Source organism: Adiantum capillus-veneris, chromosome 1, assembly GCF_014529385.1.
Source record: "Adiantum capillus-veneris isolate H3 chromosome 1, ASM1452938v2, whole genome shotgun sequence".
Taxonomy (NCBI): Eukaryota; Viridiplantae; Streptophyta; class Polypodiopsida; order Polypodiales; family Pteridaceae; genus Adiantum; species Adiantum capillus-veneris.
The window spans coordinates 119,254,249-119,281,752 of NC_140931.1; the positions used below are offsets into that span (position 1 = coordinate 119,254,249).

The following is a 27,504-nucleotide window of genomic DNA, read 5'->3' on the forward strand; positions in this document are numbered from 1 at the left end:
TGATTGGCAAGGTAACGACTGCTCTCTTGAGGGGCTCTCTGGCTTTGGCTCTGGTGATAGCTGCTATTTTTGACAATAATAGATTTATGTTGGGGTTGTTGGGCTATTGGTGGGCCATTATTTTTGTTCACTCCCTTGAAAAATGGCCCTCTTTCCCACATTTCTAACAATTAAATATCCTAGGTGGTTTTCTTGGGTACGATCTTTGCGCAATGTTTGTGGGTTGCCATGCGGCTTCTCGTTTTGTAGCCAATGCCGCCATCCTAACTGCTAGTGTGTTGGTAACCTGACTGGGCACTCTTCTCACTTATATCCCCACGCTTGCAGTAATCACACTTGATGCAGTCATTGGTTGAATGATTACTCTCCCAAAAATGGATGTACCATACGTCCCCTTTTTTAGCACGAATTCTGCTTCTCACACTGGTCATCTCCTCTACTTGTTTCCTAAGCTTTTTGAACTCATTTTCCCAGACTTTGGTTTTGGAGCGTTTACTGGTGGGCTCTTTGTTTGAACTACTAGTGTCCTTTGAATTGCTAGAGTCACTCGCGCTAGTGTCTATCTTTTGTCTTTTAGCCCCTCTCCTTCCCATTTTTGCTTTCGTCCTAGATCTACACACTTTCTTTTTGTGTTGTACATTACTTGGGTCTGCCCTCTCGCATGTGTTGTCCTCCATAGTGGAAACTCTTTTCCCTAATAGGATTACCAAAGTTGTTCCTAAAGCGTGCAACACTCTTAATTAGTACTAAATGATGGGGTTAGTCAACTCTAGCTATAGTCCATGACTATGCCAACATAAGATACACAGGTGATAGAACACCCCCTGAAATGCACAACTAGAGACCAACACATTACTTGCTCATTCATAACTATAAAAAGTAAATGTCTACAAGGTGTACCATTAGACCATACCATGGTTAAGCACTCAATTACGCATTACAATGGTGCTCAAGGAAACCACTCACTCACACCACACCCCCAAGGAACCCCCCCCCCCCCCCCCCCCAAACGTTCGGGTATCTGCTCCCTTTTATCCTTACCCGCAATACCCGTTGTGCTTCTTGAATCTTGCTTCTTGGTTCTGATTGTTCGTGGCTGTTGGTTACCTTTTCAGAATTCTCACCTCTAACACCACATCGCCACTTTCGTGCTTCCCCCCACTCTGCCATGGTGTAGCACGTGCAATACTATTTAAAGGCAATGGTTGCGAACCCACACATGGAAATTTGATAACACACTTGTCGGCCCATACACATATCAACCTCAACAAGCCACCATGGCATTTTCACAGGTGAAAGCATACATATGCCACCATTGGTTGCCTTAGGTGGACTTCAATAATAACTCTTTGCAAATTTTGAGACCTGCGGTCCATGAATTAGAAAACCAATGCATGTTTTTTTGTTCACGATGGATGCATGTAACAATTGTAGATCTTACCTAAAAAGACATAATAATGGTGGCCAAGCGTGCATACTCACCTTTCCCTACCTTTACAGTTTGCAAAGGTTGTTGCAATGTACACTCTCATTAAATTAGGATGGATGGTTTAATTCTGCCATTTTTTTAAATAGTGGTTTTGCATTGTATTGATAGTTGCTCTCTCTCTCTCTCTCTCTCTCTCTCTCTCTCTTTGTGTCTTATCTCTCTCTTGCTCTTTCGGGGCTTGCTATGGAGGAACAATATTTTCAGTTGATTAAAGTTAAAAATAATCTCTTATTTTCTTACAAGGATGGTTCTTACTAGACACCGACGCTCTTCTCTTTATTTTCTCTTTTGTAAGTGCTTTGGAAACCATGAAATATATAAAAGGGAAAATTACCATAATACCATGAAATTTGGGAAAATTCCCAAAATACCCCTCAAAAATTACAAAAATTCCTAGGATACCACTCATATTTTGCAAAAAATTCCCAAAACACCCCTTGTTATTGTTGCAAACAATCTCCAAACACTTTCTATTTTGCAAAGATTCATAGGAAAATTAGTTTTCCCTCAACTGAAGATAATAGATGTAGGATTTCTGATGGCATTGAGGTAGACACAAATGCCTCTAATCGTGACTCATTTGTGATAGATCTCAGACTAAACTATGCAAATTTTAGAGAAAACCACAGAAAATTGATGCAACGATATTTTGGAAATTTTTGAAATGTGGGGTATTTTGGGAATTTCCCCAAATTTTAAGGGCATATTGGCAATTTTCCATAAATGAAAGGATAGATTTTAGGCTAAAATGGGTTTGTTACTACTAATGGCAAGAGTATTGGGGTGTGACAAATAGCGGCGACAATATCCACTCATGTTCGTAACATAAAGCATTGTTTAAACTATAAGGACAAGAGCCTGCAATGTGTGCACTAGTTGTGGCGTATGTACTAGTTCAAGACTCCACCTTTCATTTTTGGACCTACCAAAACATGGGCGACACTCCTTCCTTAAAAACGAGGCTCGTGCCTTTTCTTTGTGTTGCCCATTGCAGCTGGCAAATGGTTTCACAACGAACTCTCTGCTTAGGCTGGGTTCACATTGGAGAGGTGGAAGAAAAGCACCCTTGCACCACTTCTAGGCGGAACACATGGGTGCTTAGCTCTTTCGCCGCCCTAGTGTTCACACAAGGCGATAGCCATAGATGCTCCCTTTGCTTGCATGGCAATGCTCCATTGGTTGGAGAAGAAAGGCGTCAGGGTGGAAGTGCTCACGGGCGAGGGGGGTGGGGTTCGAAAGAAAAACATGGCAGGGTGGAAGAGAAAAAGGGAATCTCTTACTTGACGTGGCTGCCTGGTCAACAACTTTCGCCGCCTTATGCGAACATGGTAGCGAGAGAGAGAGGTTCTGATTGGCTTGCAGGCAAAGCTCACCTCTTCCGCCGCGCAATGTGAATCCAACCTTATATGGCTGCACGATATTGTTTTAGATTTTACGATTTGTGACTTTTGGCATAATGTGAATGGGAGGCTGTGGAGCACTTGCAAATTCTTACGTCTCGAGTTCAAAACTCATGGGGTTGATCTAAGAGGTCTCTCCCTAGGACATTAAAAGTTGTCTTCTTCTTCTTCTTCTTCTCAAGTCAACTTGGACCCTTAGAGTTAGAACCTTAGAATAGCACGTGCAGAATATAGGCCAAGCCAATGTGTGAACCCTCACCCAAAGTTGGAGAGCAGCGAAGGCGGGAAAGAGAAAAGCCTGCTTCACCATTCTATCCATCATACTCCTCACTTGCCTCCGACAAGTCCAAAAAAACCAACAAAAATATAAGAAGGAGCTGGCGATTCTCCTTTGGCCCCTTTAGTTCCTTACGCAGATCCTCCTCATCGGGCTTGCTCCTATGCAATTGGGGCTCGTCTGCATCAGGCCCAACCCGGTAAAACCCACCATCTTATTGATTTTTCTGCTCAATTCAAGAGCCAAATCCCTTGAGAGCTTCTTCGGCAGCTGGATATCAATTTTGCAGCTATAATTCTGTTGCTGCAGTGGTGTCTGCGCAATGGCTGTCTCTGGGCTCGATCAGCATGCCCTTGATGCGCAGATCGCCTCCTTGCTTGGTCCGGACCCTGCTCCTTTTGAGTCTCTCATTGCCCAGCTCATGAGCGCTGGCAATGAGGCTCGTGGTCATGCTGAACAGCTCTTCAACATTTGTCGCACTCGACATGGAGATACACTGGTTTTGAAGCTGGTGCACACCCTTAGATTCTCTCAGGCAGTTGAGGCCCGCTCCATGGCTGCAGTTTTGGTGCGCAAGCAGCTGGTGATCTGGCCTCAGCTTTCCTCTCAAACACAGGCGTCTGTTAAAGAACAGCTTCTTCTCTGTGTTCAACAAGAGCAAGTGAAGGGAGTCACAAAGAAGCTTTGTGATACTGTCGCGGAGGTTGCAGCCAGTATTGCTGAGGACAGCCAGTGGAATGAGCTTCTTCCATTCCTTTTCCAGTGTGTGAGTTCAGATACAAGTCAATGGAAAGAGAGTGCTTTGATGATCTTTGGGCAATTGGCGCAATATATGGGTCCTCAACTCCATCCTCATCTACCAACTCTTCATGCTGTATTTCAGCAGACGTTGGCTCCATCAATGCCGGGTGATGTAAGGCTTGCAGCTCTTCGGGCAACTTCCAGTTTTGTCCAGACACTTGAAACTCCTCAGGATCGAGAATGTTTTCAAGATCTCTTGCCAGGGATGATGCAGACCCTCACTCAAGCTCTCGATCTTCATGAAGAGGCCACCGCCCAAGAGGCTTTAGAGATGTTCATTGATGTAGCTGGTACTGAACCACGGTTCTTGAGGAAACAGTTAGTGGAAGTTGTAGGCAGTATGCTGCAGATTGCAGATGCAGATGGGCTTGAGGATGCCACTCGTCACCTTGCAGTGGAATTCTTGATCACTCTGGCTGAAGCCAGGGAGAGAGCTCCTGGTATGATGCGCAAGTTGCCTCAATTCATTGGAAAACTTTTTGCAATTCTTCTTAAGATGCTCCTGGACCTCGAGGACGATTCTGCTTGGCATTCTGCTGAAACTGAAGATGAAAATGCTGGTGAGAGCAGCAATTACGAAATTGGGCAAGAGTGTTTGGATCGCCTTGCCAATTCACTGGGAGGCAATACCATTTTACCTGTTGCCTCTGAATTGCTACCTCCATATATATCGGATCAAGATTGGAGGAAGCGGCATGCAGCTTTAATCTCTCTCGCTCAGATTGCAGAGGGCTGTTCCAAGGTAGTATGCTTTGTCTGGCTTGTATGTTTTGTTAAACCCACTACTAATAGCAGATTTATGTTCTAGTAACTTGTGAAAGATAGTTTGTCTTGTTGAAAGCCCTTGATGTGTTTGGGATATATTTTTGTAGTCCATATACATCTTTAGATAGTGTAGTGTGATGGTGGAACAAATCTACGTCAAGAGGTCCAGTGTCCCTCAATAAAATATCCAGTTGTGGTCCTTTGACTTCTTCATGTACACATCAAATGTGTTTCGTATCATGTGTCTTAGTAAGGAGACTTTTCAGTATATGGATGAACTTGGGAATCCTACAATTTCTAGATGATCATATTTTACTTGCTTCTCATGTGATTCTTATGCATTAATTCTCAATTGACTTTTATGTAGGTCATGGTTAAGACTATGAATCTTGAACCAGTTGTAAATATGGTTCTAACTGCCTTTCAAGATTCTCATCCTCGAGTGAGATGGGCAGCAATAAATGCTATTGGGCAGCTCTCTACTGATCTTGGTCCAGAATTGCAAGAGAATTATCACCAGCGTGTTTTACCAGCGCTTGTGGGAGCTATGGATGACTTCCATAGTCCAAGAGTACAGGTAGGGTATGGATGACTTTCATAGTCCAAGAGTACAGGTAGGGTATGTCTTGCAGCATGTCTCCATGTGTTCAATCGATTGATTGAAGTTGTTTTACTTTCGAGACAGGCTCATGCTGCAGCTGCCATTCTAAACTTTAGCGAAAGTTGTACACCTGAAATATTGACACCCTACTTGGATGTACTCGTTAACAAGCTCCTTGTTCTGTTACAGGTAAGTATGTTTGGTCTCTAATTTTTTGATTGAGTGTCGCCAATAATTCTCATTTTTTCATGTACTCTTTTAGAGTGGGAAGCGTATGGTTCAAGAAGGGGTGTTGACAGCTCTAGCCTCTGTCGCTGACTCCACACAGGTAGGCTAACATCAGAAACTTTGTTCCTCAAGCAACACATTTTGACAGCTTTAATGGGTTTGCCATGCTTTGCCAGACAAGTTTCCAAGTGTATTATGATACTGTAATGCCATACCTCAAAGCAATTTTACTGAATGCAACTGACAAGCCAAATAGAATGCTGAGGGCAAAATCTATGGAGTGTATAAGCTTAGTGGGAATGGCTGTCGGTAAAGAAAAATTTGGTCAGGATGCTAAGCAGGTACCAGTTTAATTTAAATCTCACTGAAAGTTGTAAGATACCCAGTAGGCTCAGTTAGAGGCTAAGGTGGTTTCCTGAAGTGCAGGTCATGGAGGTGCTCATGAACCTGCAAGGAGCTCAGCTAGAAGATGATGATCCCATCACAAGCTACATGCTCCAGGTTCCTGCATGCATTATATTATCACATTAAGCTCTTTGGCTGTTTTTCACTTTTTGATTATGGTGGTTAATGTAAATCATTGGTCGTCTCTCATTTAAGTATTCCTGTACAGGCATGGGCAAGGCTGTGCAAGTGTCTGGGCCAGGATTTCCAGCCTTACATGTCAATTGTTATGCCACCGCTGCTACAATCTGCTCAACTGAAGCCTGATGTGACAATTACAGATGCAGATGACTCGGGGAATGATGCCATTGACTCTGATGATGAAAGGTTAATGCTATAAATATCAAGAAGCGTTCATTTGACTTTTGAACTTCATAATCTGAAAACTATGTTCGCTCAGCGTCGAGACGATTACAATTGGCGATAAGAAGATTGGGATACGGACTAGTGTCTTGGAGGAAAAGGCGACAGCTTGCAATATGCTTTGTTGTTATGCAGTTGAGCTAAAAGAAGGCTTTTATCCGTGGGTTGACCAGGTAATACACAGTCAATCAAAAGACTGCTTCATGTTTTCCTACAACTTTTAACTCTTTTGCCTCGCAGGTTGCCTCCATCCTGGTGCCCTTACTGAAATTCTATTTTCATGAAGAAGTTCGAAAGGCTTCGGTATCAGGTGGATTGCTAGAAAGGGACCACATTTTCCATTCTTATTGTCTTTCGGGCTTTTTACTGGATAATAAAGTCCTTAGTGTTTGTATTTCTTTCATTCTCCAGCTATGCCGGAGCTGTTGCGGGCTGTGAAACTGGCATTTGAAAAGGGTGTTGCTATAGGAAGGGATGAATCTTATTTGAAGCAACTTGCTAATTATATCATCCCTGCATTGGTTGAGGCCTTGCACAAGGTCTGAGATCTACCAGAAGGATTTTGCTGTCTGTTGTAGACTGGTTTATAGCTTATTAAAATTTGATAGTTTGATATTCAGGAGCCTGAAACTGAAGTTCTTTCGAGCATGTTGGAGTCAATTAATGAATGCATACAGGTTTGCTGGTTACCTACTTTTTTATTGGTTAAAATTTGCTTAAAAAACAAACAAAATTTGACAAACAAAGTAGGTGGGGGATATATTAAAGTTTGTTGAAGAGAGTTTAAAATGTAGTGGAGCTATTGAGTCAGCTTATGAGTAGATACATTTAACCAAGAAGAGGAGTCTCAATGAATTAACCTATGAAACCTGCGTATAATGTCCGTGTACTGTTCTATGTGACTACTTCGAGGAGTGAATTATTGTTGAACCTGTGCTTATGCATCTATCACTAATGTGTATCAAGTCCACAGTTATTCTCTAGATAGTCTGATTGCATTTTGTATTCCCTAAGCATATATTTTGCTTACAGCTAGATCTACCTAGAGCTCCATCCCTTCATCATCACCCACCCCCACCCATGTTTATGCCACCCTCACCTCACACCTTGGGGTTTTTTTCTAGTAGAGCGTTAATATTGTGCCTTATGTCATTTTATTGGATACTGAGAGTACATACTCATCTATAATGATCTATCTCATTGGCCGACTTCCAGCGTTTAGAAGATGATTGAGGGTAATAAACCTTCCTTCCTTCCTCTCTCTCTCTCTCTCTCTCTCTCTCTCTCTCTCTCGTATTATGAGATACGAGGGCGCTTCCATTGCTTATTCAGGGAGGGTTTTGGACCCCTAGATAGAGTCATTACATATAGACAGTCTCGGATTGCCCTTCGGCATTTACTGCGATGGAAGAAGCGGGCCTTTTTAGCCCAGATGGAACGTGATTTGTATCAGCTCTTTTTGAGCCGAGATCCCGGTGAGGCCTGGCGTCTCTTCCATGAGCACTCGCCTCCTCCAGTGATTACCTCTCCCGAGATTTGGGGTCAATATGCAACATCATTATATACAGTACCTGGGCAACCACCATTACCAGACCCTCTAGAGCCATGTCCAGCCACTGGTAACTTCTTTACCACTGAGATGGTGAAGAAGGCCATTGACAGGATGAGGACTAGGAGAGCATATGATCATGATGGTTTGGTGGCAGAGCACTTGATACATGCTAGAGATTTACTGTCAGAGGTTCTTGCGCGGTTGTTTAACCGTGTCATGTGTGAGGGACTACCCGAGTCCTGGAGATTATCTACTATTGTACCTCTTTTCAAGGCAGGGGACCCCACGGTACCAGGGAAGTATCGTACTATTATGATAGGGCATACATTGGCATGGTTGTATGCATCCAGTCTTGAACAACAACTGAGTAAATGGGCAAAAAGTGAGGGCATACGAGCAGCAGGGCAGGCTGGATTCAGGAGGGGTTTCTCCACTTTGGACCATATTCTTACACTCAGAGCCATTATTGAAGAGGGTCGGGCACATGGGAGACGGATGTATTGTTGCTTTGTGGACTTCCGCAAGGCATTTGACACAGTGCCGAGGGCCAGATTGATGCACAGGCTACTGAAGTTGGGAGTACCCACAGAGATCATATGGGGGATCATGGCTTTATACGGCTCAGTGACTGGCCAGGTACGCACTCCTGAGGGGATTTCTGACATTGTTCATTCCACTATTGGAGTGAAACAGAGGTGTCCTTTGTCCCCTACACTTTTTGGTAAGTATGTAGATGAGGTCTCTGACTACATTGACAGAGAGGGTGACAGAGGCGCTCAGCTGGCAGGGACATGGATCCCTTTATTATTATATGCTGATGATATTGTGTTAATGTCAGAGTCGCCAGAGGGCATGCAAAGACATTTGGATGCATTGCACAACTTTGCAGAGGATACTGGATTGTCTGTGAACCTTGGTATAACCAAGGTTATGGTGTTTAACACCACACCACAGTGGGTCAAGAGATCGGCACCTAAACTCGTATATGGCCAGGACACTGTGGAGTACACAGATGAATATACTTATCTAGGGGTGGTATTCAGGGGACCGAGGTTTACCCTGAGGAGAGCAGCAGAGACTAGACTATCCAGAGCCTATGCGGCATTAGGAGGGCTAAAGAGGATGTGTTCGCAGGTTCAGTTTCAAGAACCACGAACAAAACTATGGCTCTTTGATACTTTGGTTGCTTCAGCTATGCTTTATGGGGTCCAAGTTTGGGGACCATCTGTGAATCATGACAGTTGGAGGAACATGGAGAGACCCTTGGTATTTATGATATCCCGGATGATTAGAGCCAAGGCCTCTGTACCACATGCGATTATTCGAGCGGAGGTAGCCGTCCCTCCTATAGAGATTGAGGCTCTTACCAGATCAGTGTCCTTTATGCACAGTCTATGGGATACACATAGAGGCAGATATACTAGACTGGCTCTTGAGTCCTCTAGACAGTTAGCGATGCAGGGAGATGCATCATGTTGGTATGCACAGATGACCTCATGGTTTCAAAGGCATGGTTTCAGCATGGATAGATTGCCTCCCTTTCAGTATTCCCTGGATGCACCCTCCCTGCCAGTCACACGGACGGAGATCACTAGACTCATTCGTCAGGATCTTATACAGCTGGACACCAGGAGGACATGGGTAGAGCCGATACAGGAGTTGGGCACGAAGATGGCTTTCTACAAAGAGCACCTTTTCCAACTTTCAGGGGATGGGTTTGTGACTCGTCCGAACTACATGGACACTCATTTATCTCATGGTCTGCGATGTGCTATTGGTCAGATTCGCACATCCTCACACCAACTGGAGATTGAGACGGGTAGATTCAGAGGGATACCACAAGAGTCTAGGATATGTCAACTATGTGGTAGAGAGCCAGAGACAGAGCTACACTACATATGCCACTGCACTGTGTATTATGAGATACGAGGGCGCTTCCATTGCTTATTTAGGGAGGGTTTTGGACCCCTAGATAGAATCATGAGGTATCAGGATCAGAGATGCCTTGGCTTATATCTACTTGAGCTACACCGACATAGAGACAGTCTGTTGGGGAGACATGGAGTACGATAGTCACAGAGACAGATCACAGATTTCGTTGGATCGAGGGAGCCAAGAGACCAACCACCAGCATAGGGTTGTACCCGCATTCATACCAGAGGCACCCTCATTGACAGGGCGATTGAGCTCGGGAGATCGAGACGACCACGACCGACACAGGAGCACACTGCATCGACGGAGACTCCAGCAGAGGATCAGAGGCATTCTAGCACGACACCCAGATTGTCATTGAGGGCCTATTCTACATTTTCACATTTCACATTTCACACTTCACTCTTCACAATTCACATTTCACACTTCATTTCAGTTTTCATTTTTTACTTTCAGTACTTTTTGTACTTGTACCTCAGACATTGTATTAGATTCACCACTTTGTATTTGATGGTCTCATAGGTCATTTTGGCCTTTTGAAGACGTTAATATATCATTTCATTTCTCTCTCTCTCTCTCTCTCTCTCTGGGGGTGGTATTCACGGGACCAAGGTTTACTCTGAGGAGAGCAGCAGAGACTAGATTGTCCATAGCCTATGTGGCATTGGGAGGGCTAGAGAGGATGTGTTCGCAGGTTCAGTTTTAAGAACCACGAACAAAGCTATGGCTCTTTGATACTTTGGTTGCTTCAGCTATGCTTTATGGGGTCCAGGTTTGGGACCATCTGTGAATCATGACAGTTGGAGGAACATGGAGAGACCCTTGGTATTTATGATATCCCGGATGATTAGAGCAAAGGCCTCCGTACCACATGCGATTATTCGAGGGGAGGTAGCCACCCCTCCTATAGAGATTGAGGCTCTTACCAATCAGTGTCCTTTATGCACAGTCTATGGGATACACATAGAGGCAGATATACTAGATTGGCTCGAGTCCTCTAGACAGTTAGCAATGCAAGGAGACGCATCATGTTGGTATGCACAGATGACCTCATGGTTTCAGAGGCATGGTCTCAGCATTGATAGATTGCCTCCTTTTCAATATTCCTTGGATGCACCCTCCCTGCTAGTCACACGGACGGAGATCACTAGACTCATTTGTCAGGATCTTATATAGTTGGACACTAGGAGGACATGGGTAGAGCCGATGCTGGAGTTGGGCACGAAGATGGCTTTCTACAAAGAGCACCTTCTCCAACTTACGGGAGATGGGTTTGTGACTCGTCCGAGCTACATGGACACTCATTTGTCTCATGGTCTGCGATGTGCTATTGGTCAGATTCGCACATCCTCACACCAGCTGGAGATTGAGACGGGTAGATTCAGAGGGATACCACCGGAGTCTAGGATATGTCAACGCATCTTGCTCGGGAAATACAAAATGACCACATTGAGAGCATATTGGGCCACTGGGTCCATGAGGGCTTGAACTGGAATAAGCACCTCCGTGGGGGGTTCTTGACCCTCCCAACTTCCAAGAATTCCTTGCATCCTCAAAATCCTAGAGCAAGCAACCTTGGATTTCGCCCATTTCCGAGGACTTTGCAACCATTTTCTTGCGCTTGTAAGAGCCAAGGGGTAGGCGATACAGAATCTGTCATACAACTGACTTTCAATCTTTGTACAAATGCGAAGTGGAAAATCCTCGTTTCTGACGAACTACTGATGCGAAGAAATACACACACACACACACACACACACACACACACACACACACACACACACACACACACACACACATAGAGCTAAGCAAGCATCCTTTAGATGAAAAAGCAACAGGGGCGTGTTGAAACCTGCACACAAAGGCTGCTACCTAGCCACACAAATTCACTCACCCACACACACGCACTCGTGCGTGCACTAACGCACGCGCATGCGCATGCACGCACACACACACACTGTGGTAATACTATGGAGTTAATTTTGTCCTCCTATAGGGTTTTTTCCATAAAAACCCCCTTTCCTCCCCCCCCCCCCCCCCCCCCAATTGGAAAAATAGGGCCCTCATTATTTCACTGTGCCACCGACTCTTTTTGATATGGACAAAATATATAAGGACTCTTTTGTAAAAGAGCAAGAAGAAATCCTCAGCTATCATCACAAAGGGAAGGCGGCTCCTTCCACCCTCTGACCATGTACTGGCGTTGTCTCCCCAGGCAATAATATCTTCTGACGCCTGAGGGGCTCTCACAGCAAGGGGCGGCTCTGCTCTTTCACTTCAGGCGCTCAGGAGGCATGCAAACCAACCTATAAATACTAAGGTGAGGGCACTCCTTAGCCCTCACTTAGCTTGAGATTTAGTTTCTGGTTGTGGTTATCCCGCTCTGTGTCGTTAGTACTTGAACTTCCTAAAGCTATGGAGCTTGCAGCTCAAACTCCTCAGGTATTGTGGTCTACCTAAACTCTCGTTTGCTTCCTCTATGATTTACTGTCAGAGACCGACTGTCTTTACATAATGGGATTGACTGGCTCCTCTTGAGCCGGGCAATGAAAAGGAATAGAGGTAATACCATGGCATATATTGGTGATTAATGGTTGTTCTGCTGCTTTGTGTGGAAAGTAACTAGGAACTGTCGAACTCATTAACTGCATATGATCATAGGAAAGGATGTTTTGTTAATCCATGTGCAGGAGAATACTATATACTGGTTTTTTCCGCACTGTTTTTTCTGCATAATAGCCGGGTCTTGCCACAGGCTTTTTTGAAAATGGATCTATAAAAAGCAACCGAAGTACTTCACCTATGCTTAAATGAATAGGTGTTTATATGAGGCAGGATGTATGTGTGTATAGGGGTATGTGGATGGAAGCATGATGGGTGGTTTGGCTTATTGGCTGTTCTTAAACATCAGCTACATCAAGATATTTGCATAGGAGTTGGTTGCTAAAAGTAGTTGATATCCACTGTTGGATTACAGTCGAGGGGTTTCTGCCTATTGGTTTTCTGGAAAGAGACTGCATGCAACACATACATCTCTCTACTATGTATTTTTTTTGGTAAAACAACGATGCTGATTAATTTGGTAAACTGTCGGGGCCTATCGGCTCTTCATACTATGTATAGTTGGCACTTGTTAGGCCATTAAAAGAGGAATTGGCTGGAATGATTTGGCATACATTGGTAGATAGGCTTTTTTTGCTATTCTTTTGGAAAGGCACTATGTGCAGCAAGGCTGAAAAGCTGCGATATGATATTATAGATGGGTTTCCTTTCAAACCACTGCAGGGCATCACCATCTGCATGTTGTACCTAATTTCGGCATGACTGGTTTTTTTTCTCAGAAAAATGGGGTTCTAATAACTAAGGCGCTGTTTAAATTTGCTTTACTGTGGGTTCTCACATTCCCTAGTATCGGCATAACTGGTTTTTAAAAAAAAAAAGAGGTGACTCCTAGATTTTATAGCAAAACTGAGGCACTAAGTACTCTTTATCACGGTGCTTGCTCACATTCTGAGGAAAGGATCATCATCTATATTTGAAAATAAAGTTGGATATAACCCAACGTTTTGGGTTTGCTTATGGTTTATGAAATGGTTCTCTGTTCAAACGATTGGTGAAGCTAAGTATATGGCAGTTTTTTTGGCTTCAATAGAAGCTCGAAAAAGAGTATACCTAGCAGTCTTGCTAACCGGTTATGCTAGCATCTTATTGGTGGTTTGTTTAAAAAAAAGTGAGGTAGGTATCACCCTCATTTGGTACCATTGGTAGACAAAAAGTAAGTCGGATTTCACATCTCCTTAGCTAAAGGAGTACCTTTGATACCATTTGTTTTAATTCTGAAGGTAAGTATATGGTTATTGAGCTATGGATCTCGAAATAGTTTTGACTCTTAATGGACTTCACCATGTAAGAAAGTACATTATAAACGCTCATTTTGTGAAAGAATAAGAAAAGATTGCTAAAAATACCAGTTCTAAATAACTTAGCTTGTCTAAAGTAACTAAAACCGATAAGATGGACATGGATAACAAATGATATGGTCCATTAATACCTGTAAAACACATCCAAGGCTAACTGAATTGTTGTTTGGATGGATGCAGGTAAGGACTCTATCTTATCTTGGAGGGTTTCTTTTCTTTGGCAAGCAACATTACTATTATGAAATATCCACTGAAGAACGGGGAAGTTTTTTTTACTACCAACCCCACTAAAAGAGGACCTCTTTCTTACAGTCATTGTACTTAGATAATTCTGATATTGAGCTATTTTTGTACAAATCAGTGCATTGTTTCTTGGCTAGTTGTCTTTTGAATGTAAAAGTTCAATTATGTCTTATTAAGTAAGATTTAAATAGCTACATACAAACGCACCAAAAATAGAGCTCCCACACAGACATACACACACCCACCCACCCGCATGCGCATACACACACAAAATCAAGTCTTGAGCTCATTAAACATGATACACTCACTTTCTCTCTCTTTCTCTCTCTCTCTCTCTCTCTCTCACACACACACACACACATACACACCCTTTTTTTAGTAATATCATTTGATTTACTATGGGAAACCTCAAAACGAGGAAAACCCATGGAAATCATTACCATAGCGGCCATGGTACAGGACGGGATGTTTAATACACAGTGTACAATACGCGTACTAGACGTATTTTTCAAAATAAAAAATAAAATACGCGAACTTTTTTAAAGTTGATACTTTAATAAGGACAAATGAAGTAGTTCATGCACCTCCTCAATGACTCTTCAATGTTTAATCATAGCATACATAAACAAGCACCATGAAGCTCTAAAACACACTTAATCAACTAGCAAAAGACATTAGAATAGAATACGTTTTGAGCAAAAAAACGCTAGAATAGAAAACGTTACGAGACGTGCTGCACGTTTCAATATGGGATGTCCCGTATTCTAAATAAAGTACGCGTATTATAGCTGCTATGAGCATTACAAGCAGTAAATAAAAAACAATCAAAGCAGAACTCATAGTGAAGAGGGGAGAGCTCATCCAAATCCCGAGAAAATTTAAGAGACTGTTGAAGGGAGGTTTGGGAGAAGAATACATAGTCCATCTGAACCTGTTCGAACATGAGATAATTACATGCTTTTTAAACCGTCCAAGCATCCAGAATCTAATCCAATAAAAAAAGTATGCTTATGGCCGAGTCAACGGTGGAAGCACTCCAAAAATTCCAAAACTATCGGCCAAAACGTATCCTAGGAAAACGATTGTGAAGACATGTAGAGATGTAATCCACATACCGCTGCATGTGAGGAAAACACCACAATAAATGTGGAATATTCTTAGTATCGGCTCCGCAACAAACACATCTCGAGAAGGCCACTCCTCTTGAGTGAAGAAATTTACCAGTTGGGACCCTAGTAATACATCTCCACAAACCCGAGATCTATTGGGTGCCCGGTTTGGTGTCACAAGACGGGCACCACGTGCCAATAGAAGAGAACAGACTGAACAAACTTTTAGCACTTCAATAACAACTGAACTGAAAGAGAGAAAGAGACGATACATGACACGGAGTAGCGGAACTCCATCCCAGAGAGTATTGGCCCCAAACCTTGGCGCCCCTTTCTGTATTTCTTTATATTGCATCAACACAGTACAAGCAGGTACTCCACGCTCTGCACCTCCTCCCAGAAGTGTGTCAGAGAATGAGCCCTAGCCTCATATTTAAAGGCCCTTGGCCATTAAAAGCAGTTTACATGAAAAACCTTCAAACTCAAAAGCATCTGGTCCAAAAGCAGATGCCTAAAAGCTGCCAACATGATTTACAAAAATCCGTATAACTGCCATGTCAACAATGCAAATCCCGGAAATCCGTACAGGCTGCCACATCAGCATGCCATCGCGAAATCCGGAAATCCGTACAATTTGCCACCTCAGTAGGCCAGCAAGAATTGCAAAAATCCGTTATCCTGCTTCTTCACTTAAGGGTTTAGGCTCCTCGGCCGATGGCTCCGTTTTTCAGTGACTTGACACGTCAGCAATTTGTGACATCTGGAGAGGAGGTTTGCTTATGGTTGCAAACAAGTTCATTACCGGATTCACCCTTTTCCAAATTCCTGTTCACCTTTGGCATGGTATCAGAGCCATGGCGTGCTCTTGAATCAAATTGGTGATTTGTGTGAGTATTTGGTGCTGAATTTCCGCGACGAAAAGAGGCGGTTTACTAGTTTTTCTGCGTTTTTCACTTATTTGGGGTTAATTTCGGCTGAAGTGGACAGATTTGAAGATTTCCTCTCTTCTACTTCGACCTAGCCTCATCACATGCCCAAATTCTCCAACACCATGGATTATTCTGACACAAATTCAGCCCGTGATGAGGAAGTACACAATGTGGGTGCGACCAACGATGGTAATGAACCACCCGTGAACTAGGAGTGGGGAGATTGATCCCAGTTCTACTCCGGTGTAGGTGATCAACCAATCAAGGTAGCTACCCTCCCTACCTTTCCCTAGGATCGACAATTGAATGGAGATAAGTATGCCATTTGGAAAGCTACCATGATGGCAGTCTTTGACTCTTACGAGCTTGGAGGTTTTGTCTCAGGCAACTTTCAAAAGCCAAAGGACCCTGCGGGAGCAAAGTTATGGGAGCGTGTCAATGCTCGAATCCGGTCTTTCATTATCCTCAACAATACACCATCAATTATTAGTCACATACGATTGGTGAAAGATGCGAAGTTGATTTGGGATCGGCTTTCTTCACTTTATGATCGAGTTTCTCCAATGAAGCGGATAGCCCTCGAGGTGTGGTTGAGGACCCTGGATGCGAAGCACTCTTCCATGCGGGATCACATCAACAAAATGCAGGAGCTTCAACAAGAGATACTTCTTATGGGAAAGCTTATCAGTACAAAGGATATGGCCTTCCATCTTTTGGCCCAATTGCCTTCTCGGTACACCAACTTCTATTCTTCATTGATTACGAGCGGCCAAGTGAATACTAACTTGCTTTGGCATTACTGATTTGGTCATTTGAACAATGATGCTCTTCGGCTTGCTTTTCGTGAGCAGATGCTTACAAGCTTACTAGATGTTGGGAGTAAGCATGGGAAATGCACTTGCATTCGTGGGAAGAAACATTGACAATCTATTCAAAGGCTTGCTACATGCTAAGCCATGGCCATTTGGGAGTTGGTTCACATTGACCTATGCAAACACCTTCCCTCGGCAAGGCTCTCTATTTCATGTTACTAGTGGATGATTTCAGCCGCTTTCCTTGGGTATACTTTCTACAACACAAGTATGAGACATTTGACCTCTTCAAGGATTGGCGTTCTCTTGTGGAGAAGGAAAGCAATCAAGTTGAAGACAATTCGATCGGACAAAGGCGGGGAGTTTACCTCCAATGTATTCATTTAGTTTTGTGTATGCAATGGCATCAAGCGAGAGCTTGCGAATATCAGATCACCTTTAGAGAATGGAGTTATGGAGTGGAAGAATAGGACAGTGGTAGAAATGGCACGGACCATGCCTGAACATCGAGACTTGCCAAAAACGGACCATGCTTGAGCATCAAGACTTGCCAAAGTCTTTATGGACAGAGGTAGTTGCGATGGTAGTTCATACCATAAACCGATCTCCAACCTCTTCAGTTCCTGGGAAGACCCCGTTCGAAGCCTATTTTGGTAAGAAGCTCGACGTCTCCCATTTTCGGACCTATGGGAGTGATGCATATGTCCATGTGCCGAAGGAGCAAAGGGGGAAGTTTGACCCCAAGTCCAAGAGAACGTATTTTGTCGGTTACAACTCTCTTTCTGAGGGATATCGACTTTATGATCCAGAGAAGAAGGATGTTGTACTCAGCCATGATGTTGTCTTCGACGAGCTCTTACTTCAGAGGGGCCTACTGTTCCTTGGTCTTCCACGATGACCCTTGATTTGTCGATACTTGGGGTGGAGATTTTGTTTTTCCTCTTAATGAACCCTCTTTTCCTATTTGTCCCTTAGGCATTCAGAGGAGATTGCCTAAGGGTGGATTCAGAGGAGAATGCACCCATTCCAGATGATGCACATGATAGCGGTTCTCATCACAATGCAGAGTTAGAGCCAGATATACTAGTAGCTCCTCCTACGGGGAGCAAGTCAGACAAGTTGCCGAAGTGGCTATTGGAGACTTTGCGAGATTTAGCAACGTCAGATTTTCCACCAATTGGCATGAAGCTGGTACTACACGACGATCTCAACGACTTCGACTTGCTAAGGTAGATGGGACTTTATTACAGGTGAACTATGCTTTGATGTTGACAGCGATGAAGGAAATAGATCCTCTGACAGTGAAGAGGTTGAGAGGGGGTGTTAGAGTTTAGATTCTTGTCTGATGGTGGCTTCAGTATCTCCCAAGAGCAGATTAGGGAGTGAGGGCTGTTTTGTGGTTGTGCGTGACCGTATCTGAGATAGACGTACTTGTCCTCGACGATGCACTCCACGATGTTGCTCACCTGGTAGGCTGGCATGAGGTGAGACCCTCCTTCCTAGTGTTTCTTGGGGTCAGAGTCTCGAGTGTTCTGCAGTTATGCTACTAAATATGTGTGTCAGGTCAGCTTTAGTGAGTTTACATCCACATACTTATTAGCATTTTAGGGCCATTTATCAAGATCGGGGGCTTCTGTTGTAGGTAGGGCAAATTTTCTATTTGCCTATATATGCAACCCATCCCCTTGTACTTTTGGCATGTTGTGATTACTGCAGAGCTCCAACATTTGGGCACACTCTCTCTCTCTCTCTCTCTCTCTCTCTAGCGTTTTCTCATTGCTAGCGTTTTTGCAATGTGCGATCTCATCCTCTCTCTAGCGTTTTTACTCACCATCGATCTCTCTGGCGTTTTTCACCTGCTATCCCTCTTCTTCTTGCTAGCGCTCCCCTTGCCTTGCCATGTGCACACCCTCTCGGTGTGTCATTGCTTGCAGTGAGTTCCCGTGCTTGTACGATGGGCGGTTCGGGCTAGGAGCTTGAGTACGTGGAGATCCATCGTGATAGATCGGAAGTCTATTGGCTTCTTGATCTGGAGAGGAGGTTTGCTCGTGGGTGCAGACAAGTTCATCACCCAATTCACCCTTTTTGGTTGCTCTTTTGACACTTAGCTAGGCTCCCATATCTGCACTCCATAAAGCATGATAGAAGTGTCAAATAGCCAACATGGTGTGTGGCTGTTCAAATTCCATTTATGAGCATATCCTCTCTAGTCCTAGTAATGCTGCATATCCCCTCGACAATCTCGCTTTTGCAACACCTCTCATAGAGAAAGTAGGTCCATTGAATACAAGACCAAGCTATATATAGGAGTCTACATACTCCAGTATCTCTTGTCCATATATAAAAATAGGTGCTGATCTCTTGACCCACTGCACTATAATATTGGATACCATCACCTTGGTTATGCCAAGGTTGATGGAGAGTCCACTATCATGTGCATAAGCATGTAATGCATCCAAATGTCTCTGCATATCTTGTGGAGAGTTTGAAATAGGCACAATATCATTGGCATAAAGCAATAGAGGTATCCATGTACCTAAGAATTGTGCCCGCAGCCCCTCTATCCCTTGTAGTCTCAATATAGTAAAAAATCTCATCAATATACTATTCAGACGAGAGAGAGAGAGAGAGAGAGAGAGAGAGAGAGAGAGAGAGAGAGAGAGTGTCTCTAAATCAACACACTTGGCAATGAATTAAATGATTGTTACAATGGGGATGGGAGTCCTTACATATCCCGCAATTGAATTGCTCGATCCAATTCTCATGTTAAAAAAGTTTAACAATACTTAAATGACAATAAATAAATAGGATCACATTGGGCATTCACTTGAGATGTGCAATTTTAACAGCCTCTTAGTGGCCCCATATTTTTTCCAGATGTCCCGTGCCATTGATTTTTGCCTACAGGCCCCGTTTGTATTTTAGTTGGGTCGTGGGTTTGCGTGGAGGTCTGGTAACCAAGTTCACTCCCTCTTTAGGGATGGAGGTGCCCACCTTGTTGTATGATCGTTTTCTGCATCAAGAAAGCTAGCCAGCGTTTTGGTCTTTCTCTTTCTCCAGAATTTCTCTCTTCAACGTTTTTTTCTCTAGCATTTTTCCTCTCTCTAGCGTGTTTCCCAATCGCCCATCTTCTTTGCATCCCTTGTATTTTTGCAGATCCCTCTCCTTCTGTGTCCTCTCTTGCCCTAGTTGACTCTCCAACTGCGGCGTTTTTGCAGATCATCATGACAAGGTTACTCATGGAGCTTCCACATTTGGAGGTTGCTGCTGTCCGCCATCAGATACAGGAGGTGGTGTCTTTGTTGTCGCTGTTTTCAGCCATATTTGTCCATCTTGCACTGCCACTTCCGACATGGTATCAAAGCTCAAGTGTTGGATCCGACCTTGGAGCGTTTTTTCGACATGTTTTGGTGCTTTTCTTGCGTTTTCGGAGAGGAGTTAGCTTGCTGTGTTTTCAGATTCAGATCTAGTATCTTGCTCAAGACCATATAATGCCTTCTTCAACAAGTATACATTATCCTCCCACCCATTAGCGACAAAACTGGGGGTATTTCCACATACGCTCCTCTAAATCACCATTCAAGAAAGCAGACTCGACATTCATTCGCTGCTTTATTGATGGAGTATATCCTACTCCAAGGAGATTTCTTTTTGCTTGGTATAAATCTAGTTTAAGTGTCATAAACATTGTTTTGGTACTTTATATAAGTGAATTCACCAAAGAGATTCCTTTTTTCTTGAAAACACAAAAAGTCGTTGAGCAATGTTGTCATCATATTGGCAACAAGCCATCCATAAGGTGCAGTACTTTCAATCACAAGACGTACAGTAGTGAATAATATAGTGGGAGAAAAAGTCTCCTCAAAGTCTCCACCTTGCTGTTGAGCATAACGTTTAGCAACAACAGAGACCTCGTTCTTGTCTAAAGAACTATCAAAATGAACTAGCTTAATGTATCATTGTCCTCAATAGAAGACATCTCAACTCTCATAATCTTGTGCCAAGGCAAGAGAGACATAGTCACCTCTACAGAATTTGGCTCAACAACCTGTGACATCAGAGCATAATTCATTTGTTGTGAACTATGAGTGCTACGGTGACTGGAAACCTGCTTATGAAGTACTAGTAGAATCCAAAAACCTAGAATCTCAAAGTAGAATGCGAGGCCATCTAGGACAAACCTTGGCCTTCGCATGTCTGGTACATGATACGTAGTAGGACTATCAAAATCACCTAGACACAAAGGGCATAGCCGATGTAGAGGAAGAATGTATAATACTAAGAGAGGATGTAGCGATGAAGAGGAGCCAATGGGGGGCAGTAGGAGAGGTATTTGTGAAGGAGAGGCTCAACAGTCTCCACATGTGGAAATGGATCAATACCATTATGAGATGACGAAGCTGTTTTCAAATGAAGACAAATCTAGTTTCATTAAACCGAGTATCATGGGAGAGAGCAATATGACCCAAAGAAAGAGTCCAAAACCGAAATCCTTTGAAGCAAGATAGATAACCACAAAATATTTGGATTCAACATTTAAAGTTCTCTTCTTTGAAGACACATGAATTGAGTTGCATAAACAAAAACACAAAGATGAGGGACAATCGGCTTACAACTTCTAAACATCTTCTCTGGAGTTTTTTGCATTAGTGAGAGAGTAGTTGAGTTCATATGTCGATGCAGCCACAACTTCATCCCAAAATGAAGGAGGAAGATACATGATGCAAGACAGTGCGTGCCGTCTTCTTTATTATATTGGTTCTCCTCTCCACAATACCATTTTGTTGAGGAGTCTAGGCAGTGTGACATAAAAACGCGTTTCGGCCCTTTGAAACCCCGAAACGCCGAAACGGCCGAAACGTTTCGGCTAAACGGCCGAAACGTTTCGGCTAAACGGGCGAAACGAGTCAACTTTTTTTTTTTTTGACCCTCTTTTGACCAGTTGACCTTAAACTACCCATTTGGGGATTTTTAAAGCTAGGCCGCTTCACAAAATCGATACCTTGTTTACTCGTGACTCAAGTCTCACATCCAAATTTTGGTATTTCACATGTTTTAACAGGTAAGTTTATATGTATATTCAATGTATAATTATAGGTACATACATGTAAAACGAAACATGTGTTTCGCTTTCTTTGAGCCCCGAAACGAAACGTTTTAGAAACCTCGAAACCCCAAAACGCACGAAACCCCGAAACGTTTCATGTCACACAGAGTCTAGGGAAGGTTTTCGTCGTTGGATTCATCAAAGGGTATAAATTTACTTCCACAATCAATTCTCAAGATAGGGACTTTAGAGTTATATTGGTCTTAAATTTGACTAAACTACTAAACAAATATCAAATAAATCTAACGACCAAGCGAATCCACCTCTATAGAACTTGTGAGATCAACATGAACAAGCCCAAGAATATGAGAGGTACGAAAGGTAGCGTCCTCAAAAAGTGAGTCCTTGTGTTGTTTACCCCTTTCGCACATGAAAAGCAAGTAGATGAGGCTTGGGAAGCTTGGTCATGCAAGTAGATGAGGCTTGGGAAGCTTGGTCATGCCAATGACCATGTGCTTGGAGATAAGGTGTTGCAAAATAGCGATAGTTACATGATTAAAGTGACAGTGCCAAAGGATAGTCTTATTATTTGTGATAAGAGCTTTAGCTGGAGACAATTATTGATGCATATGCGACTCTGATGGTTGTAAACTAGAAGAGAAAGATTGCAAAAGATAGAAGTCATCTTTTGGATAACCGTGAGCCACAATCAAGATGCTATTTCATTGTCAAAATAGAATTCAAGACCTTTAAAATTTTCCTTAGAAACGGAGAAGAGGTTTTTTGATAACTTGGGTACATGAAGCATAACATTCAAGAATGAAGACTGCATTACCAAGGGAGATGCCACAAAGAAGTTTCACTAGGAGAGAGGGGGAGAAGCATGAGCAAAATGAGCAACCTTGGCAATTTCTTCTTTTGGTTCTTTTGTTTGCCTTTCTTTTTCGTTGGTTCTGTCTTTATTTTGGCAATCAACTTCTTGACAAATCACGTTTTACACAACATTTCTCTTCAAGATGACTGTTCTTTTGTGCAGTGACAAGGTTCTTTGGAATTTTTGTTAGGTGTAGGAGCCTAGAAGCTTTGTTGGTCCTTTAGATTCCTTTGAGAATTTACTTTCCTTTAGTTTTCCCTTTATTGAGTGCAACGAGAGCATTTTTTTGCTTGTTCTTTCCCTTATAATGCATTTGTCATTCATGAATTGAAGGAAAGGAAATTCGGAGAGTAGTAGTGTCCCATAAGTGCTCTAAAGCTGGAGGAAGCTTACCAAGTAGCTTGTGCATTGGATTGGTCACTTGAGAATTCCTCCAATTTTAGCTTAATCCTTGAGAAATCCCGAATGTTTTGAACGATGCTGTCTTTCTGTGAAATACTGAGCTCGTCCAATTCTTCTCAAGCTTTGTGAGCTTGACGATAGAGATAGATCCATAGAAAGCATAGACATCATCACAAAGTTGAAGAGCTGTAGCAATAATTGACATAAACTAAGAAATCATGAAATCTCTAAGTTACGGGGAGATAGAATGTAGATTTTGGATGATAGGCTACAATCCTGCTTGAGAAACGGTATATAAAATATTCGATTCTGATAATCATGAGGTGTCAATTTTTGAGCGTCAGAGAGTTGGAAGATTGAGAGAATGGACTAAATGAAGTTAGCATAGGAGAAAAAGTAATAGAAATTGGGTTAACAAACGTCCAACAAAGGAAAGAACATAAGAAGACCTGATGCACCTGATGCATGAACTACAGCAGTTGGCAAAATTATCGCGGGAGCGATGTACAAAGGCACCATTGAAGTCGTCATAGCATCTGTCAATGGATTAGTCCGAGAGAATGTACGAAACAAAGTAGGATCAAAGCCCGAACTAGTGGTGTCTCCACTCATAAAGAAGGACAGAGTGTCTCTGATGAGAGAGAAATAGATACCCAATCGTGGCAAATCTATCTGAAGACGAGGATCGGGTTCTATGCGAGAAGTAGGAGGGGGTTGATTGCCGGCTTCCTCATGAGGAGATGTATGCAAATGGAGTTTTCTTTTAAGTCTCTGATATATGGTAGACATCATGAGACACCAAAGATAGAGAGACTGAGAGGAGAGAGTATGTGTATGAGACTTCCTTGGCTGTGGTAGAGTCCATGGCGGACGTTACAACTTAGTAACAGGGGGAGTGAAGATCTTGTGTCAACAAGCCTCCGAAGGGCCGAAGGACCCAAGTGCTGTGACTGCAAAAAAAGAGCAGTTTTGTTGCCTTTTTCTGCAATGAAACTACACCCAAACATGTTGTCGATGAGGAGGGTTGTTAATAGAGGTGAGATCCTGCAACAGTGAGGGTAGAACACAAGGTTTTCCTTGATTGAATCTCTCGAAATGGAGGACTAATGTGAAAAAAACAGCAAATTGAAACAAGTTATCACAATGAAATTTCTTGTAGAAGCCTTTCAAAGCGTGTTCTAGGGTTTCCAAGGGGCCTCAGCCTTATTGCTTTGATACTGTTGAGAAATAAACTTGGAAAAGAGGCCCACACGAGAGATGGAACAAACACAATGTGAGAAATGAAATGAAATGAAATGTGATATTAACGTTTCAAAAGGCCAAAATGACCTATGAGACCAATCTGTTACAAACGGTGAATCTAATACCATGTCTGGGTACAAAAGAACTAGATACTACTACTAGAATCCATCCTCATCTGCACTCTGGATATCGAGAGAGTATGGCTCGAATCCTCTGTTGTAGTCTCCGTCGATGCTGTGTAGCCCATCTCCTCAATCGTGGTCGTCTAGATCTCCGTAGCTCCAGTGCCCGGTCGATGAGATTGCCGATAGTGGTCGAATGAGTGTGGGCCGAGCTCTGCAATGATGACTGCTCCTCTGGCTGTCCCATATCTAGTGAAAAGAAATTTGTAATTTGTCTCTGGGACTGTCTCTCTCTATCTCTCCTTAGTAAAGTGTCTCTATATCTGTGTAACTCAAGTAGATATAGCCCAAGACATCTCTGATCCTCATAACTCATGACCCTAGAGAAAGGATCGAAACCCTCTCTGAATAAGCAGTGGAAACGGCCCCGTATCTCATAGTACACTGTGCAATGACATATGTAATGTAGCTTTGTCTCTGGCTCTAACTGGCATAAGCGACATATCCTGCTGTGTGCTTAAACCTACCAGTCTCAATCTCTAGCTGATGTGAGGATGTGTGTATCTGACCAATGGCACACCGCAAACCATGAGACATATGTGTGTCTATGTAGTTGGGTTGAATCACAAACCCATCTCCTGTGAGGTGGAGAAGATGCTCTCTATAGAAAGCCATCTTCGTGTCCAACTCTTATGGCGGCTCTATCCATTTCTTTCTGGTATCTAGCTGGATCAGGTCCCGACGAATGAGTCTAGTAATCTCCACCCGTTTAAGAGACATCGAGGGTGCTTGAAGAGAGTACTGGAAAGGGGGACAGCCTGTCCATGGTGAAACCATGCGTATGAAACCATGATGTCATCTGTGCATACCAGCATGAAGTGTCCCCTTGAAGAGCTAACTGTCTAGAAGACTCAAGGGTCAGTTGTAAGGTGCAGCAGATTGAATGTTGAACTTTGCTCATGATGAGTGCTCCGAACTGTGCTCAAGGTTCCTTTGTTCTTATGGAAGGGAGAGCCTTCCGTTCTTAACGAGAGAGTGCAATGGAAACAAACAAAGTGAATGGACACTCTGCGTGAAAGTGTGAGACTGAGAGATAGAGAGAGAAGAGAATACGACACCAGAGACGTAAAACCCACCCTCCTCCAAGGGCCCCACTCTCGATGGCGAGAGTGGTCTACTATTGATTGCACAATTTGGTACAAGATGCTGATGCAAATCTAATGGGACTATGACGATGTTGACAGTGTGGACGACGAGGACGAGACTATGGCTGAAAATTGAATGCTTGGGATGCTTCTTGTCGCTGAATTTGCTGATGTAAAACGTTGGTTTTTTGAGGCTGAAAACGTTGGGTTTTTGAGGCTGAAAACGTTGGTCTACTGAAGCTGAAAACGCTGGTTTTCTGAGGTTGAAATGTTGGTATGCTGAAGCTGAAAATGCTGGTTTCCTGAGGCTGAAAACACCGGTTTTCTGACGATGAGGCTGATGCTGAAAACGCTGTGGTGCTGGAGTCTATGGCGATGATGCTATTGCTGAAAACGCTAGGGTGCTGAGGGTCTTGCTTGGAGGAAAAACGCCACCAAGGGGGAAAGGTCCTGCTTGAGAGAGAGAGGGGAAACTTGTTGCCTATGGCCTGTGTTCTCCTTGCTCTTCTGCCAAATAGTGCTAGCCTAGGTTTGCTTATATATTAAAGTTTCACTTAAAATAATAAGTGAAAAATGTCAAAAATAGGGAAAATAGGTTAAATGCACTAGAAATTTCCCCTAAGGATTCTGATGGAAATGCTTATGATCATGTTGTGTGCAACTGGAGGATATGCATCTACTCTAAGTGCCTGCGCATGCACGGTCTGCGAACAAACTCACAAAATTGCCAGAACACTCCTAAATCTGGACTGATTGGATTGACTGAACCCTTGTCGTGCTGTAGCTTGTCCACGGACACATAGGGTTGGATGTGTCGCGTGACACCAATCTAGCATATCTGTCTCTAGTAGTATCCCACAAGCTGTGCACGAAGAAGACTGATTTGGTAAGCGCCTCAATCTCCATAGGAGGGGCAACTAGCTCTGCTCGAATGATAGCGTGGGGTACGGAGGCCTTGGCTCTGATCATTCGAGAGAATCTCAGGGTTGACACGTACGATCACGTACGATTGGTACACGTACGAAGACGTGCGATACTAATCGAACTAAAAAAAATTAGACGTATGGTGACGTAACGTACGATGCAAAAAAAAAATAATCATGCGTCTTACACACTACAATAGAGACTAAACCAAGAAGTTTTCAAACTCAGAAGTTAGAACATGATAGATCATATGAGTCATGACATAGATGATAGACCTTATTACTTAGTACTATATACTTGTAACTTAAGTCTTACAAGTTAGAACATGAAAGATCTGTCCATAGACATTGGAAACGGCAGTGTTTGAAGAAAGAAGAATCATGATCTCCAAAGTGGTGGCGGCCATAGTGGATACGTTGCCCGAGCCTCGCCGCACATAGGTCATGATTGTTTGAGCCAATGCAGCCATTGGGCTCTTGGTCAAATGCAATCGAGATGCAAAACAATTCCGCACCACAAATCGCCCGCGCAAAAAAAAAGAAAAAAAAGAAAAAAAGGAAGTCATGTACGGAATGTACGAGTCGTATGGAACGTCTCGTACGTCGAACGTGGACAACCCTACGAGAGATCATAGGTACCAAGGGCCTCTCCATACGTCTCCAACCATCCTGGCCTACAGAAGGTCCCCATGTCTGCACCCCATACAACATAGCTGAGGCTACTAAGGTATCAAAGAGCCATAACTTTGTCCGAGGTTCCTGGAATTGAACCTGCGAACACATCCTCTCCCAGCCTCCCAAGGTTGCAAAAGCTCTAGTCAGTCTAGTCTTTGCTGCTCTCCCCAAAGAAAACCTGGGCCCAATGAAGACAACCCCAAGGTAAG

At 43.2% G+C, this 27,504-nt stretch overlaps 1 protein-coding gene across 2 annotated transcripts in view; it reads left to right on the forward strand.

The window, feature by feature from the left end:
* The first annotated feature begins 3,162 nt into the window (after positions 1–3,162).
* LOC147465430 (uncharacterized) overlaps positions 3,163–27,504 on the forward strand; it is a 38,651-nt gene continuing 14,309 nt past the window's right edge. The window contains exons 1-11 of one of the 2 annotated variants that reach the window (XM_086520078.1): positions 3,163–4,709; positions 5,100–5,309; positions 5,418–5,522; positions 5,596–5,661; positions 5,738–5,902; positions 5,988–6,062; positions 6,175–6,332; positions 6,406–6,541; positions 6,609–6,678; positions 6,780–6,907; positions 6,989–7,045. In XM_086520078.1, the coding sequence (XP_086376204.1) occupies positions 3,489–4,709; positions 5,100–5,309; positions 5,418–5,522; positions 5,596–5,661; positions 5,738–5,902; positions 5,988–6,062; positions 6,175–6,332; positions 6,406–6,541; positions 6,609–6,678; positions 6,780–6,907; positions 6,989–7,045 (2,391 nt within the window). In that variant the 5' untranslated portion in view covers positions 3,163–3,488. The remainder of the gene's footprint in view (positions 4,710–5,099; positions 5,310–5,417; positions 5,523–5,595; positions 5,662–5,737; positions 5,903–5,987; positions 6,063–6,174; positions 6,333–6,405; positions 6,542–6,608; positions 6,679–6,779; positions 6,908–6,988; positions 7,046–27,504) is intronic. The other variant, XM_086520070.1, reaches the window with a different exon arrangement.